The following is a 17,616-nucleotide window of genomic DNA, read 5'->3' on the forward strand; positions in this document are numbered from 1 at the left end:
CGGTGCCTTGAGAGATGGAGAGAGTCTGACAACGCGCGCACGCTGTTTGCAGCCAGAGGAAGGGGAGAAGCTGGCTACAAGCAGTGCTAGCTGGAGCTGGCAGGAGCAGTAACATGGCTCAGGAACCTCTATTTATTACTCTTGTCTTGTTTTATTCCAGGCCTATCATGACTGTGAGGTTCAGTCTCTGAAGGAGTTGGGTGCTCTTTGTTGCCATGACGACAGGCGACTGCTGCCACCTTCCCGGCTCATTGTGTGACTGTCCGGGAAGTGCCACTTTGTCCAAGTCCGTTGAAGAGTCCGACATTGGGCGACCCCAGTACATTACCCAAGTGACCGCAAAAGATGGGCGACTGCTCTCAACAGTGATCAAAGCGCTGGGAGCACAGAGGTAAAACCAATGCTGCTCGCTGCTTTACAGAAGAGGTTTGAGCTGGTGTGCCATCTTCATGCTGTTCCCTGTTCATATAAAAGAAGCATAAATAAGAAATGGCTGTCAGCCCATTCGGTCAGGAGTTTCATGGAAGCCAGTTAAGACTGAGGATAGAGTTTATATAGTTAGGTACTGGCCAGGAGAGGAGACTCTTTAAATGGAGCCTTGTACTAATCAAATACATGACATTTAATAAAGCTCTCGAGTGCTCTCCCCATAGATCCTACAGGGGGAGACTCAGTGACTTGCTTGAGGTCATCCAGGATGTCAGTGGCAGGACTGGAAATTGAGCCAGAGTCTTCCAGGTCCAGGCTAGCAACTTTACCCCTTGGCCATCCTTCCTCTCAAAGAAAAAGACATTGGCCAAGGGAGAACTAATTACTGTGTCTAATGAACTTAAACTGAATGATAAAACTGAAACTTAAATGGGAGGTCAGCTTCATCTCTGTAAATGAAGATCTCTCCCACAACTTGTATGGGAAACAGGTCATTGTTTTAAAGGGTAGGATTTTAGCACCAAGTAAGCAGACTCTGGGGTTGCCTATACACATGCACTAGGGTTTGGGCACAGGCAAGAGGGGTGGCATTTTAATTAGAGCGGCTCTAAGGAGCTGGTTTAATTAAAACATCTGCCTCACCTCATGCATTCAGGACACTGTGTTTAAAAAGGGTGGCCGGGGTGCTTTAACAAAAGCTCATTCAATGAACTTTCGTTAAAGCAGGGGTTCCCAACATTTTTATGCTGAGGACTGGCAAACTGCGGACCGGAAGTGACCTACAGGCAGGTAGCCAGCCCTTTTTTATATTCAATATAAAAAATGGTTGGCTGCCAGACTGCAGTATGCCAGTCACTTCCAGTCTCCAGCTTGCTGGTCCACAGTCACTTTCGGTCTGGCAGCCAGCCGTCCTGAAGACTGGCCGCCAAGCCTTCATGGCCCAGCATTGGTTCCACGGCCAAGTGGTTGGCAACCCCTGAGTTAAAGTACCCAGTGGGAACACGTAGTGGGTGCACGGGGGTGCATGTGCACTCCTTGACCAGCTGCGCTTGCTGCTTAGGCGATGGGCGGGGGGGGCAGGCAGGAGCACCAGTCTCACCCCCCTGCAAGCACCAGCTGATTGCTGTGATTGTTGCAGCCACTTCGAGAAGGGATCCCCTTGCCCCCCCAGTCGGCAGCCTCAGCAGCGGGGGACTCCACCCTGGTCAGTGGGACTGGTCACAGGGGGGCATGTGCCCCCCCCCCCCCCCCCCCCCCCCCCCCAACTAAGGCGGCACCAGTTGCCCATGAAAGTGCCCCCGCTGCCATTTTGAAAAGCAGGGCACTGAATACGAGATGCTGTAGCATGCTGGAACGTTCTGATTAGAACACTCCAGCAGACTCAGCGGATTGAGTCGGCTCCGGCTTGTTGTAATTGGAACGTGTCAGAGCGTGTGTAAAAGTGCCCTGGAATTCCAGTGTACAAAATGCATTTCTCTGTGAAGTTATCTAGCCTATAAAGTTTTTGGTGTGCGGATATGTATATGGCAGCATTGGAAACCTATATAGCCATCACTGTTTCAGCTATTTTAAATCTCTGTTCTTGCAGCTACTTAAGAAGTTAGCAAAGTCAAGCAGAATCATGTGACTGAGCCTGTTTGTGAGCAGGGCCAAAGCAAGACCAAGTAAAGCCAACAGAACCAAATGAAAGGCCTAGTAATAAATACCAATTACATTTTTGACTCATAATAACTGGAAATATGTGAACTGGAAGAGATTCTGAAAGTAAAACAGGAAGAGATGTAAGGAAGCACACTACTGATAATCAGGGATCTGGGTTTTCCATCTGCTGTGAAAAAAATGCAGATTTTCTCATTTGAAGGAGAAAAACATAGATTTTCCCCCTTTAAAAGAGAAAACCATGGGAAACTGTGGGTTTCCCCTTGCGGGCTGACAGCCTTTCACCCTGCAAGGAGCTGCTTGGGGTTGGGGGATGTGGGGGGAGGATGATTGGAGGCAGGGAGCACCATATGTGTGTGGGCATGCATGTACGTGGCCAACAATACAGCAAGGCAAGGGTGATAGGAGCAGCCCTGGCAGCTGGATGAAGGTAAGCCTATGGGGGATGGGGGTTGAAGATGCACACAGGTGCATGTCTGTGTGTGTGTGTGTGGAGGGATGGGTGTGTGAGAGGCCATGGGTGCCTGCCAGTGCTGAAAGAAGGTGTCCGGGAGCCAGGGCTGGGGCAGGGCAGGGGGATTTGAGGTAGCGCTCAATGCTGCTGATGAGCCTAGCTCTGCGCTGCTGCCAGCGGGGCCTGCCCAGAGGTGCCTGCCCCTCCAGCTGGGGAAGGGAGTCAGGGGGTGGCTTTCAGGGATGGCAAGGAGCTGTGTGGCTGGGCTGGTAGCTCAGGGATGGTGTTCTAAGGGACTGGGCAGCTGGGAGACGCTGCCCAGGTGGGGGCCGTGGCTAGACCTCTTGGTGTGGTGTGGGAGCCCCATCCAAGGATGGGAGGTGCCACAGGTATCCCCTCCTCCTCCCTCCAGCCTGTGCCAGGGCCAGACTTCCTCTGGCATCACCCACATGAGTTGGAGCAACCGTAGCTGCTGTTGCCATGCTCTGACTTGGGCAGAATGGAGCCTGGAGCCCCTTGCCCTCCTATTTCCCGTAGTGTGACCAGGTCAGAGCCACACTTGGCTTCATGTGGAGTACATGTGGTTCTCCAGCCGCTGCCTGTGGTTCCACATGAGGTGTGCTGGATGCATCTCATGCTGGAGACCATTCCCACCATGTTCCTACAGACCCCCATCCTGTGAGTCTGCACAGGGCTGGGCAGGGCAGGGGCAGCTGGGGGTTCCCTCTGGCAGGGCTTGTGGGGGTAGGGGGCTGTGGGTCAGGAGTGAGGGGCACCAACAGGGCTGGGGGGGCTGTGACTTGAGAGTGAGGGGCACTGGCAGGGCAGGGTACTGTGAGTTGGGAGTGCCAGGCCCCGGCAGGGTCAGGGGGTTGCAGGTCAGGAGTGAGGGGCACCAGCATGACCGGGTGGAGGACTCTGAGTTGGGAGTAAGGGGCACCAGGAGGGCTGGGGGGCTATGGCTTGTGAGTGCAGGGCAACAGCATGGGCAGGGACTGGGCTTCAGCATATCAGAGCTGCTGAGCACCACAGAGCAGTTGGGGGACAGCCGCAGCTGGATCCATGTCCCAGTGAATGAAAGGAGCAGGGGGAGCTCTGATTTTCCATGATAAAAAAACCCCAAATCAAACACCAAAATATATAGGTATTTAGAATTTATTTTATTATAATGATTGAGGCACTGGTAGGCTTCCAAATCGCTTTAAAATTGTAAATATATCAATAAAATGTGAAAATTATACCAATCTATATAGTGACGTTTCATTTTAATCATGGAAAAATATGGATTTTGGGTTTTTAAATCAGCGATTTCTTCCTTTCTTTCTTCCTTTCTTTCTTCCTTTATCAGAACTTGCAATTTTTAAGCAGGACCCTGAACCTTGTAATGATCTAGGCTTTCTTATACATGGGGCAAAATCCTGCTGGTGGCCTGCCTACCAGCTGTGATTTGCTTCCCTTCTGCCACTCACTATGTCCAAGTGACAAAAGTTCATTAAACCCAAATCCTGCCTCAGAACAGACCAGCATATATTGGTGGTTACCACTTGTGAATCCTGCTATTTAAAGGCTGTATGCTGAAGTGCCATCAAAAATAGCAGAATTACCGAAGAGGTTGGAATGTATTTGGTTGAAGATAAAAGTTGAAAGGTACAGTAATGATCTAGTGGTGGGGATTTGCTTATACACTACCAAGTCAGTAAGAAGAGGTGGATGAGGCACTCTTCGATGAGATGAGAAAATTATCCAAAAGTTTGGAGAAGGTACTAATAGAAGACTTCATTTTTCCAGACATTTGCTGGAATAATAATACAGCCAAACAAAACATGTTGAGGAAGTTCCTAATATGTGTGGATGACAACTTTCTGTTCAGTAAAATTGAGGATACAACAAGGGGATCATCTGTGTGTTGGCCACAAAAAGACCAAGAAAGCCTAGAGTTGCCAGCCCTCCCGGATTGGCCAGGAATCTACCAGAATCAGCACTGATCTTCTAGTGACTATTGAAAGCAATCCAGGAGATTGATATTGTGAATGGGTTAAACAGTACAATTAATGACTAGAGGTGCACCGCTACATCGGTCCCATATTGGATCAGCACTGATATAAGGAAAATGGACAGTTTCAGCAATCGGCTCTTTGTGGCTGATAATGTCGCCGATAAATGCCCCATGCATGCATGCAGCCACAGTGCAGTGCACAGGCAGCCAGGAGTGCAGCCTGGAAGCACAGAGAGCAGCCGGGTCTGGCTGGTAAATCTGTTGGAAGGGGCGGGGGGCAGATTGAGGCCCCAGCGGTGAGGGAGGGAGTGGGTCTGGGGTAGGCGCAGGGACAGGTGCTGCATAGCCGGGATGGGGCACAGGACAGAGCCATGAGCAGCTCATCCAGGGGCATGGTGGGGGGGCGGGTGGCAGCTCCTGCTGCTGCACACACCCCAGTAGGGTATGGGGGGGTGCACCCATATCTGCACATGGGGCGATGGTGGGCTGAGGCTGGGGGTGGCGTTGGGCTCTTTACAGTGGGGGGACGGGCAGATGGTGGCAGTCCTGGGAGGGGGGATACAGATAAATTTCAGAAAGGCTAACTTCAGTGTGCTCAGGAGATTAGTTAGTGAGGCGTTACAGCTCAAGAGCATTGGCAAAATGGGGGTACAGGAAAGGTGGTCGTTCCTCAAGGGAGCAATCCTATGGGCGCAGAAGGAGACAATCCCATTGCTCATAAAAGGGGACAAAGGGGCCAAGAAGCCCTCTTGGCTGAACAGGGAAGTCTAGGAAAGCCTAAGGGCAAAGAAAGAGGTATATACCTTTCATCCAAGGGTGCTGAAGGAATTGGCCAGTGTCATAGCAGAGCCACTGGCACGGCTGTTCGAGCACTCGTGGTGCTCCAGTTAGGTCCCGGAGGACTGGAAAAGGGCCAGTGTGGTCCCTGTTTTCAAGAAGGGAGGAGGGAGGAACCGGGAAACTATAGGCCAGTTAGTTTCACCTCCATCCTTGGGGAAACTGTGGAAAAAAAATCATTAAGGATCACATTTGTGGGAGCCCAGCAGGAGAAATAATGCTGAAAGGAAATCAGCACAGGTTCATTGCAGGTAGATCCTACTTGACTAACCTTATTTCTTTTTATGACCAGGTCACAAAATGCTTAGATGCAGGAGTCGAGGTAGATGTATTCTGCGTAGCCTTTAAGAAGGCCTCTGATGCAGCATCTCATTCTGTTCTTGTACATAAACTGACAGGCTGTGTTGTAGATGATTACATGGTCAGGTGGGTGGCGAATTGGCTTAGGGGTCGCACCCAGAGAGTGGTGGTGGATGGGTTGATATCGACCTGGAAAGATGCGGGCAGTGGAGTCCCGCAAGGCTCGGTTCTTGAACCAGTGCTATTCATTGTCTTGGACGAGCACACACCCTGTCCAAGTTTGCAGGTGATACCAAATTATGGGGCAGAGTTAACACACTAGAGGGTAGGAAACAGATCCTGGCGGATCTGAACAGGTTGGAAAAATGGACAGAATGAAATAGGATGCAGTTCAACAAAGACAAGTACAAAGTGCTGCACCTGGGCAAAAAGAACCACCAACCCACTTACAGGCTGGGGGATTATCTTCTCAGCAGCCCAGCAGCAGAAAGGGATCTTGGAGTCATAGTTGACTCCAAGATGAACATGAGTCATCAATGTGACGAAGTGATCAATAAGGCTAACCGCACTTTATCATGCATTAGCAGATGCATGATGAACAGGTCTAGGGAGGTGATGCTTCCCGTCTATATGGCACTGGTCAGGTCGCAGTTGGAGTGCTGCGTCCAGTTTTGGGTACCGCACTTCAAGAGGGTTCAGAGAAGGCCACTCGTATGGTCAGAGGCCTGCAGACAAGGCCCTACGAGGAGAGACTGAGGGACCTAGATCTCTTCAGCCTTTGCAAGAGAAGGCTGAGAGGTGATCTTGTGGCTGCCTATAAATTCATCAGGGAATAAGAGATGCTCTATTTACTAGGCCCCCCCTGGAGTAACTAGGAACAATGGCCACAAATTGATGGAGAGGAGATTTAGGTTGGACATTAGAAAGAACTTCTTCACAGTCAGGGTTGCCAGAATCTGGAATGGGCTTCCAAGGGAGGTGGTGCTCTCCGCTCACCTGGGGGTCTTCAAGAAGAGACTGGACAAGCACCTAGCTGGGGTCGTCTGACCCCAGCGCTCTTTCCTGCCCAGGGCAGGGGGTCAGACTCAATGACCTACTGAGGTCTTTCCAACCCTAACATCTATGAATCTATGAATTTTTGGGTGGCTGTAGCACCCCCCCAGCTCCCCCATAGTCCCCCTCCCAGAGCTGCCGCTGCTGCCTGTCCTGAGCACAGCCCAGCCCAGCCCCCTGCTGGGAAGAGCTCAGTGCCGCCCCGGCCCCAGCAAGCAGCAGCCCACCCTCGCCCTCACCCTGTGTGCAGATCCGGGGGCACACGCCCCCCCATGCCCTCTAGGGGCGTGCATAGTGGTGGGAGCCGACCCCCCCAACCTGTCTCCCCTGGGCAAGCTGCTTGTGGCCCTGTCCCACACTGTGCCCTTGCTGTGCAGCCCCTGCCTCAGCCCCACTCCCTCCCTCACCGTGGGGGCCTCCATCTGCCCCCCCCCTTGCCCCTTCCTCCACAACAGACTTAACAGCTAGATGCTGCTCTCCACTTTGTCCAGCTGCATATCAGCAATCGGATCGTTATTGGCCAATATGGCTCATTAAAAATAAGCCATTGGTATCGGCCTCAAAAAATCTCTATCAGTTCACCCCCATTTTTCCCCCAACATTATGTTGGAGGGAAAAAAAATCTCCATCTGGGAGCCATGCACCATTGGGCTGGGCTGGGCTGACTCTGTGCCACCACGTAGGGCTCCTGGCACTTCTGCTGGGAGCCATGTGCTATCCGGCTGCGCCGGGCTGGCTCTGCTGCCACGTGCAGCTCCCAGGACTCGGCCAGAGCCACACGCTGTCCGGTGGCTCAGCCTGCCGTGGGGCACGAGCACCCTGAGGGCCCAGCCCCTGCTGCTGCTGCCACTGGGGGCAGGCACTGTGTGCCATGGGGGGGCATGTGGCGGGGGGCCCACACGCACACCCCACCATACCCCCACACAACCCCCACATGCCCCCACCCCCCCTACACCCCCTCCTACACTGTACGAAAGTAAGACTTTATTTTGAGCTGTTTTGCAGTCATCTCTATGTACTACACAAACGAAACATAAATCAGGACTACAATATTTTTTTAAGTAAAAATAAAATATGTTCCAGTAGATGTTTGATTTTTAGTATACGATTTTCTAGTTTCAAGATGGCAAACCCCCCACCCAAAAGGAGTACTTCCAGGGTCAAGCGGGATGGGGGGGACTTCAGTGCCAAAGGTCAGGGGTTAGGGGCAGCAATTCTGGTTCCAAGATGGTGACCAGTGGGCGGGGCACCTGTCATGGGGCGGGGCTTCCCATGCAGCCCTTGACAGCTCACCAAAAGTCATTAAGTGGCCCTCTGGCTGAAATAATTGCCCGCCCCTGTTACAGGACAACTGGCTCGACAGCCACAAGCGAAGGTGGTCGCAGGGACCCGCCAGCTTGACCTGCAGCCATTGTCATAGGTGGAGCACAGCAGGCCCCCCACCTCTGGTTGGCTGAGGGGCACTGGTGGCCCTGCCTCTTGTCACTGATTGGCTGTGAGGGCTGTCTGTTGCATGGACCCACCCCTTGCTGCTGATTGACTATGAAGGCTGTCTGTCGTGTGACTGTCCCTCACCACTGATTGGTGGAGAGGGGCAGGGCCATATGACAGACAGCACGCACCCCCCCCCCCCCCCCAGGGCAGCAGCCATCTTGGAGTGCCTGTCATGCAATCAGCGTGGTGGGAACTGCTGGCTCCCCCTGGGGAGCTGGCATTTTATTTTCAGTAAGTTTTCCTTTTATTTATTTTTTCCTCCAGATTTTCTGGATTTCATGGGCAACGCCAGATTTCGCAGATGCGAAATCCACCAAAATCACAATTTCAGCAGGTCCCTAGTTATAAATGTATCACGTCAGAATGGCAGGAGATTCTGAGTGGAGTCGCACGGGGCTTTGTCCTGGGCCCGCTGTTCACGTGCTTATTGGTGATTTGGGTGCTGGGATAGTGAGCTCCTCGAGCAAACTTGCAGACAACACAAAACTAGGAAGGGCTGTGAACACCCTGGAGACATCGGCACGATTCAGAAGGTTTTGATAGATTGGCAGACTGGGCCGGAGACAACGGGATGAAGTTCAATGTGGAAGAAGTCAAGGTGCTACACGCTGGTAATCAAAAACACAGCTACACGATGGGTGACAACTGGCTGGATGGCAGCACGGTGAGGAAGGATCTAGGAGTCCTGGTGGACGGAGTCTGCAGCGTGACACAGCTGCAAAAGCTGAGTGCAGTTACAGGCTCTATCAACAGGAGCATTAGGTGCAAAACAGAGGAGGTGATAGCACATCTTTACTTGGTACTGGTTAGGTCTCATCTATTGTGTACAGTTTTGGACTCCACATTTTAAAAAGGACATGGAGAGGATAGAGAGGGTCCAGAGGCAAGCAACCAAAATAATAAAGATCTTGGAAGACAAGCCATATGAGGAGACCTTGAAAGAAATAGGCATGATGGCATTCCTCTCTGCTGGCAGTCTCTCTCTCTGTTCTTCCTCGCAGGTGAACTGACAGATTTGGTGCAAATTCCCTTTTTATGTTTTGCGCCCCTGCAGTTACCTACTTTTCCAGCTGCATGACCCATGTGACAGGCTCGCAGTCTCTAGAGGCAGCAACTGGTGAGCAACAAACAGTACCGCTCTGCAGTGAATCCTTTTTTGGTCTAGTTGGGTCTGCATGTTCAGCTTGTGAAAAAGGCAATAGGCAACATGATAGCAGCCTTCAGACACCTGAAGAACTGCTGTAAAGATGAGGGAGAACACCTTTCTTTCCATTGCTCAGACAGCAAGACAAGTACCAGTGGCTTGAAGTTGCAGCAAAGTGGGTTTAGATTGGCTATCAGTGGTAGGACTGGGAGGCAGTGGAACAGACAGCTTAGGGAAGTTGTGGGCTCTCCAGCACAAGGTGAACAAGAAGTGATTGGATAAGCATTGGTCAGGGATGATCAAGGATAGGGTTGTCCAACTTCTAAGTGACCAGGGGCCACATGTTTCAGACCACATAAGCAGAGACCACACCAGTGGAGGCAATAGACCCAGCCTCCAGCTGCTACTTATGCTTCCCCACTGAGCTGTGCCCCTTGGTGTCCCCTGCTGCTCTGCACCTCCTGACCCCCTCTGTACCATAAGCCCAGACACCCCCTGCACTGCACTCCATGACCCCCTGCTGCTCCTCATGCCTTCCTGCTGTACTGCACATCTCCATCCTGCTGCTCCTTACACCCGGACTGCACTGTTGGCCCAGGTATCCCTCACCACTCCATGACCCCAGCTGCTGCTTCCTGTGCCTCCCCACTGCACCATGTGCTGCTGCTCCCCACTGCACCGTGTGCTCAGGTGCCCTACTGCACAGCCCATTCAGACACCCTGAACTGCAGCTTCCCCAGCCTCTGCAGGGTGCACCATACTGCACTGCCCTGCCCCCAGGGACAGGAAGAGGAAGGCAAAGAGGAGGAACCTGGAGCCCCCAGCTGCTGCTGCAGCCAGAGCAGTGTGGGGAGCAGCTACCTGGTGCCTCAACCCCTTGTGAACGCCACATGTGGTCTGTGGGCCAACGGTTGGACAGCCTTGCTCTAAGAGTAGCTGTGTCTGTAGTATGCTGTCCGGAGCAACATTTGGAAGCCCAGGAGCACCCCTCCTCCCCCTGGATCACTGGAAGATGATGAGAAGAGTTCTGCAGCCTAGAGCAGGTCAATTCTGCCTGGGGCCTTGCTCAACAGTAGGAGAATGAAGCCAAGCTCCACAACCGGCTTAGGAGAGATTAAAGCACCTGGGATAAGTTACGGAAAGGGTATAGAAAGGAGAGCTTTTACTGTTGTGTCAGAGGGCGTGCTGTATGGAGTCATGCTTGGTGTCCCCAAGTTGCAGAGCAGAATGGAGCGTGTTCAATTTTCCCCATGTTTCTGAACTTTGCTGGTTGCCACCTGGGTCCATGGAGGAATTTGTTTCTCCTCCTGGTGCTACAGATATCAGGGGGGTTTATATGCCTTTCTTAGAAGCGTTGGGTCTTGGCTGCAGCCAAGGTTGGGGATTTTGACTTTGATGTGCCAGTGCTGCTCCTGGGACTAAAACCTGGAGCTTCCTGATTAGAGGGTCATGCCCCTCTGGTCAGGATCAGACCGATTGCCACATTTTGGGATCATGGTCAGATTGGTATGGATGATGGGGGTGTTTGCCTTCCATTTTAGCGGGGGGCATGGCCTTCTTCCTTGGATCTATTACATGAATGTTAACAACCCTTGCAGCAGTGACATGCTGACAGCCCTCATCCCCCTGCTTTACCTGTGGCAGGTTAGGATGCTTTCAGTGTTTTAGGGCAATGTGCCTTGTGGTTGTGCAGCAGGGTTCATTGTGCAATTTTAGGAACAGGTCAAACACACTACTTATGTAGTATGGTGTGGATAGGGAAGACCCTGCCTTAAGCAGGTGCTTGGACTAGATGACATTGATTCAGACTTATTTTGCCTTAGTTCTCTGCAGAATTTGTTTTTGCTGGTCTTGCCTGTAGGCTTTCTTTTCAGTCCCTCTTTCCTTAATTGGGAAAGATTTTCTAGAGTTGGTTTTTGAGCAGCTCTTGGACTATGCCAGCAGTGTACAGTTAACATAATTGTAGATGGATAGAGGAACGAAGCTTCAGAGCACATGAACTGTTTGAATTACTTTCATTCTGAGTGGGGCCTTTAGAACCACTGCTCCAAAATCTTATCTGGCCCTTTCAAATTGTTTCTAGTTCCTAAAGGTCATAACATGCTATTTCTTAAAGTCAGATTTCTTTCATTTCCTTTGATGATTAATTACCTTGCCTTCCTCAGTGCTTGATTCCAGCATGACTTTTCACAGCTGAAGGGTCTAACTACAAGGAAGAAGTGGAATTTTAATATACAAAGCATTAGTCACCTATTTGAGGGACTTTGAAGCTGTGCACAGAAATCATAGGATCATAGAAAATTAGGGCTGGAAGGGATCTCAGGAGGTCACATCTAGTCCAGTCTCCTGCTCAAAGTAGGACCATCCTCACCTAGATCATCCCAGCCAAGGCTTTGCCTGGCCATCTTAAAAACCTCCAAGGATGGAGAAGCTACAACCTCTTTGAATAACTTGTTCCAACGCTGTGCTATCCTTCTAGTGAGAGAGTTTTTTTCTTAGTCTCTAACCTAAACTTCCCTTGCTGCAACTTGAAACCATTGCTTCTTGTTCTGTCATCTGCCACCGCTGAAAACAGTCTAACTCCATCCCATTTGAAACCAGCCTTCAGGTAGTTGAAGGCTCCTATTAAATCCCCCCTCAGTCATCTTTTCTCCAGACTAAATAAGACCAGTTCCCTCAGCCTTTCCTCATAAGTCTTGTGCCCTCATCCCGTAACCATTTTCATTGCCCTCTACCGGATTCTTATATTTAAGGGAATAAGTTTATCTTGGTTGTACCCAGCTGACAGCAGGAGCAATGTCATCAGCAATGCAATACAGGATTCTTGGGCTATATATCTTGTTCAGGCAACTTTCTAGTTGGACTGAAGACCAGAGCGATATGCTTGTGGTATCTAATGGTAGTGAAAGACATTTGAGGTGAGGTGTAATCATAGTGGGACTTGGACAGCATGGAATCCAAGAACACCACATCATTCTCTCCATCCCAGAGCAATGGTGGGAAATGGAAGAAGAGGGACTGGCCTAAGGAGACTATGAATTGAGTTGTCAAGGCTTTCACTTACTCTGCAGAACTGGTATGTGGAGTGGACACTGAACAACTGGAAGGTGGAAATTAGGACAAGATGTGCTTCAGTGAAGGACAGTGTGAGGAACTGAGAGATTTAGTGTGCCATACATTTTTCCAGGTGAATCCTTTCTTTATAAATATGAGTTGTGTCTTTGGGAAGCTTGGCTTCTGATCTTTTATATTGAAACAGTCTTAGGTTTTCACCCTTACTGTTCGTGAAGCAGCAACTCCCAAAGTCACATCAGATTTCAAAGGGGTGGGGGGCAGCAGGAAAGCAAGTTTGTAATGCAAGTGGTGTGTTTTTTGAATGTGCCAAGTCTCCTACCCTCCAAGCTATGGGACAGAAATAGTTGAGAGTACATTACAGCCCCTTACTCTTGAATCTAATTCTCTGTGCAGCTATGAAGGAAAGAGTCATGGGTCCAGAATGACAGCAACCTAGAAGCAGCCTAGGAAAGAGAGCATGGCTTGCAGGGGGAGTTCTGGGTTTTGCCCCTTGCTCCCAAGGCTGTTTGTGCATTTTACTTGATGATTCTTTAATGCTAAATACTGATACATATCTAGAACAATGCCATTATAAGTAGTGGTTCTGTTTTGGATTGCATTTTGGTAACTGGTTAGAATCCAGACTAATGTAATTGCACCAAAGCAAGTAAGAGAGAACTCTGCAGTGCACAGTGAGATCAGAAAACAAGTTTATCACCAGTAATTAGTATGCTTTATTCCACCTTTCTGTGTCAGCTGGATGTGTGCAAAGAGACATCACAGGAGAAGTATGGTTTCAGGAAAGTTTTGACACTGGAAAAAATCAGCCAGTATCCCAGGGATGGGCAATAACTAAAAGTGAACAAGAACTACATTGGTTGGATATCAGATCGGCACCGATATAAAGAAAATTGACTGCATCAGAAATCGGCCCAGTGTGGCTGATAATATGGCTGATAAATGGCCTGTGCATGTGCATAGCTGCAGTGCAGCACATAGGCAGCAAGGAACACAGCCCGGCAGCATGGAGAGCTGTGTGCAGATGGTAGATACGTTGTGGTGGAAGGGGAGAGGGGAGGGAAGGAGTGTGTGGTGGGGGGCAGATCAAGGCCCCTGTGGTGAGGGAGGCAGTGGGAGTGGGGCTGGGGCAGAGGCAGGGGCTGCCTGGCTTGGGGGGGAGGGAGGGACAGGGCCATAGCTCTTCCAGGGGACATGGGTAAGGGGTGGGCGGTTCCTGCTTCTGCATGCACCCCGGGAGGACACAGAGGGGGAGGGGAGGCATGTGTCCCCAGATCTGCATGAGGCTGCCACTGCAGGCTGGGGCTCTTCCTGGCAGGGGCTGGGCCAGGCTGCGCTTGGGGTGGGCAGTGGCGGTGATGGGAGGAGTGTTGGATGGGGCTACGGAAAACCCCCCGTAATCTCCCTCCCAGAGCTGCTGCCCCCCGCCCCTACTGCAGCCCAGCCAGCCCCACACCGGGAAGAGCCCAGCTCGGACCTGCAGCCTGCCCTACTCCACGCACAGATCTGGGGACACAACCCCTCATGCCCTCTTGGGGTGCACGCAGCAAAGGAGGCCACCCCCCTTCCCACGCCCCCTGGACAAGCTGCAGCTCCGTCCTGTGCCCTGCCTCACCCTGGCTAAGCAACCCCAGCCCCACTCCCTCCCTCACCGCAGGGGCCTCGATCTACCCCTCCCCACACGCCTCTTCCCTTCCACCACAACAAACTTACCAGCTCTTCAAGCTGCCGGGATGCATATGGAAATTGGATCAGTATCGGCCGATATGCCTCCTTAAAAATCAGCTATCGGTATCAGCCCCAAAAATCTCTATTGGTGCACCCCTAGCAATAACATAACTAGAGGTGGGTGAATGGGACACCAACCCTGGGTGCTGACCTGCAGGGAGTGAGACTGGTAACTGCTGCTGCTATTGCTGCTCCTACTCAGGGCACAACAACTGCTTGGTCTGCCTCTGGTGCCAGGGCTGGAGAATGCTGAATATCGTGCCTATGTGGACTTCCTTTTTCTGAAAGGGAAGTCAGAGGCTTTGAGCTTTGCTACTGACAATCCACCAGGCTTTCTTTTCCTTTTCCCAAACACAGTCACAAGATCCTTTCTGTTAGAGGTTCTGGGTAACGTCAGAAAGAGGCCTTTCCTGAATGAAGTAGTGCTGTAACGAGAACTGCAGTAAAGGCTTGCCAAATAGTAGTTTGAGCATCTGTTCTAGCCCCGGTGGGTGGGAGTTTCAAGCATGGTGCACCATGGGAAGAAGCCTGCTCTTCGTCTTCAGTGCTGTTTATGCAACCCTTCCAAGGAATTGAATGCAAACTGCATGAACAACACTGGGAGCAAGGACTTGCTCCGCCACCGCCCCCCCCCCCCGGTCCCGCCCCCGTCAAGGCAATGCCCGCTACCCTAAGCCATGGGGTTGTGTGTTTCCCTTCTGTTCCTAGGATGTTTTCCCTCTTGGCTAGGGACAGAAATTACACATACACGGGTATAAGTGATCAGAAACCAGTTCAGATCTGTAACACAGCAGAAGTTCAGTGCACAATAAACCATTCTCAACATGGCCGAAACCCATTTAAGATAAACTGGGATGGATTTAGTATCAGACTTAACTGATTTAGGTTAAATCAATTTATTGAACTTCTGTCCCAGATACCCTCCAGATTCAAGTTAACTCTCAGTCCCCCAGCATCCCAGGATGCTTTGCATTTCCCCTACAAACCCCTTCTCACTGAATGGGTGGGCTAGCCTTAGCCTAAGTTGTCTGCTCCAATTGAGCATGGAGACATGTTCTAGTGTATCCCAGCTTCTGGCCTGGGTCACTGCAGGCACGTGGCTGCATTTCCATAATCAAAAGTGAATGTCTGTTCACTTGATTATTCGTTCAATCCACATAGTTTATATTAACCTGCAAAGATTTAATCAATTCAGCCTCAGGCTTTTTGACTGTCTGTACTTAGCCCTTGTCTCTCCATTGACCTAATTTCAATAGGAAAGAGCTCTCACTCATGCCTGACCTGTAACCTATTGATTAGGATGCTCTCCTCTGATGTGTGAACTCAGGGTTCACATCCCCTCATGGGGAAGGTGGGCTTAGAACAGGGTTCAGGCAATTATTTTGGCTGGAGGACCACTTAATGAGTTTTGGGGAGCTGTTGAGGGCTGCAAGGGGGTTGTGGGGTTTGTTGGGGAGGGTTTGAGGTTGTGGTGGGGTGTATATGAAAGCCACCTGTGTATGCCCTCCCGCTCTGGTCAGTATCCATCCTGCAACAGCCCAGAGCTTGCGTGCCCTGCAGCGCCTCCCCGGCACCATCAACAGCACACAGCCCCGGCCTGCTCCCCACATCTCCTCTCCACCACACAGCCATGTGCGTCCTGCCACCCCCTGGGCATGCAGTGGGGCTAGGGCAGCTCTGTGGCTGGACTGCCTTTCTAGGCATCCCAGGCAGTGGCGGCTCCTTCTGTCTCCTGCTGCCCCTGTCCCCAGCTCCATGGTACCAGCGTGGACCCATGCGCGCAGCCCCAACCCAGCTCACCCTGCCCCTGCTCTGGACTCACCTGGCTAGGCTCAGCAGCAGTGGTGACTGCCAGGCAGAAACTGCTGCTTTGTACGGGAGATAAGTGGCCCCTCCCCCTTGCGGTTACCAAATAGTTCTTGGTGCAGCTGCCCAGGGCCTCCGCTGTGCTGGTGGTCTACCTTGTATCTCCGCTGCTGTCACTGCTGCTGCAGGGCAGCCCAAGCTGTGGTGATGCAAGGCAGCCCAGTGCAGCATGGGCTCCAAGTGGCTGCACCAAGAGCTGCCTGGCAGTGGCAAGGGGGAGGGGCTGCTTTTCTGCTGTGCCAAGCAAGTTTCTGCCTGGCAGCTGCTGTCACTGAATCTGGACAGGTGAGTCTGGACCAGGTGAGGGGCACGCCAAGTCTGGGCTGCACGCTCAAGTCCCCACCGGTACCACGGGGCTGGGGCTGGGGCGTGGCAGCTAGAAGGAGCCATCGCTGCTGGGCTGCCTAGAAAGGCAGTCTAGCCACAGAGACACCCCAGCTGGGCAGTGCCTGGGCCAGGCGGGACCTAGGGACCTGTCACGGGCCAGACAAAGCCCCCATGGGCTGGATCTGCCCCATGGGCTATATTTTGCCCACCCCTGGCTTGGAATGTGGAGCTCTTTGGTCTGTGAGAAGATCATCACCATCATGCTTTCACTTCCATGTCACAGTCATGAGTCCCAATTTTTAGTTGGCTGTAAGTTTGGGTATATGTACAGCACTTCTATGTGTCCATGGCAAAGTCGAAAGTGTAGCTGTATAAGGAATGTAAGCATCTTAGCCTAATATAGGCTCAGTAGAGTATTACTGGGTGATTTGAGTGCCTAAAAACTGTCAATTACACTTTCTAATAGTAAAATAGAATTTTGCCCTAAGATTTTTAAACTCTCCTGAACCTTAATCTAGTACTTTTTAGATGTTGTCTCACTATTCCAGACCAGCCACTGGGCTTGACAAAAGTGACTGTAGTATATAGATTGGGGCGGGCAATTATTTTGGCTAGAGGGCTGCTTACCGAGTTTTGACAAGCTGTCAAGGGCTGCATGGGTAGCTCTGCCCCTTCTCAGGTGCCCCAACCCCTGGTCACCATCTTGTGACCAGAAGTCTAACCCCCTAACCCCTGACCTTTGCCACCAGATGTCCGTCCCCTTGCCTCCAGAAGTATTCCTTTCAGCAAGGGGTTTTGCCGTCTCAGAACCAGAAAAATACCTAATTATATTCTAAAAATTGAACATCTACAATATGCATTAATTTGATTTAAAAAAATATTTTGTCCTGATTTACATGCATTTCTCTAGTAATGTATAGAGGTGATTGCACAACAGCTTAAAATAAAGTCTTACTCTTGTATATTGTGGGGAGGGGTATAGGTTTGTGTGGGCTGTGAGGGTGTGGGGAAGGGTGTGGGTGTGTCTGTTGGGGTAGATAGGGATTGGGTGGGGGAGCATGTGGGTGTGTAGATATGTGGGGTGTGGGTGGGTATGGGGTATGTAGGAAGCTGTGTGTGGGGGGAGGGTGGCTGGGGTGTGTGGGGGGTGTGAGCATAGGGGTCTGGGTAGATGGCAGTGAGAGGGTGGGTGTGGGTCTCTCGCTACGAACACACACACGCACACACTCTCAAACTCTGTCCCTCCCTCACTACACA

At 51.3% G+C, this 17,616-nt stretch overlaps 1 protein-coding gene across 3 annotated transcripts in view; it reads left to right on the plus strand.

The window, feature by feature from the left end:
• The window catches only part of MARCHF2 (membrane associated ring-CH-type finger 2), a 102,988-nt gene that overhangs the window by 34,237 nt on the left and 51,135 nt on the right, over positions 1-17,616 (plus strand). For all 3 annotated transcript variants that reach the window (XM_059719562.1, XM_019491228.2, XM_006275425.4), the window contains one exon: positions 161-391. In XM_059719562.1, the coding sequence (XP_059575545.1) occupies positions 216-391 (176 nt within the window). In that variant the 5' untranslated portion in view covers positions 161-215. The remainder of the gene's footprint in view (positions 1-160; positions 392-17,616) is intronic.

Source organism: Alligator mississippiensis, chromosome 16 (genome assembly GCF_030867095.1).
Source record: "Alligator mississippiensis isolate rAllMis1 chromosome 16, rAllMis1, whole genome shotgun sequence".
Classification (NCBI taxonomy): Eukaryota; Metazoa; Chordata; order Crocodylia; family Alligatoridae; genus Alligator; species Alligator mississippiensis.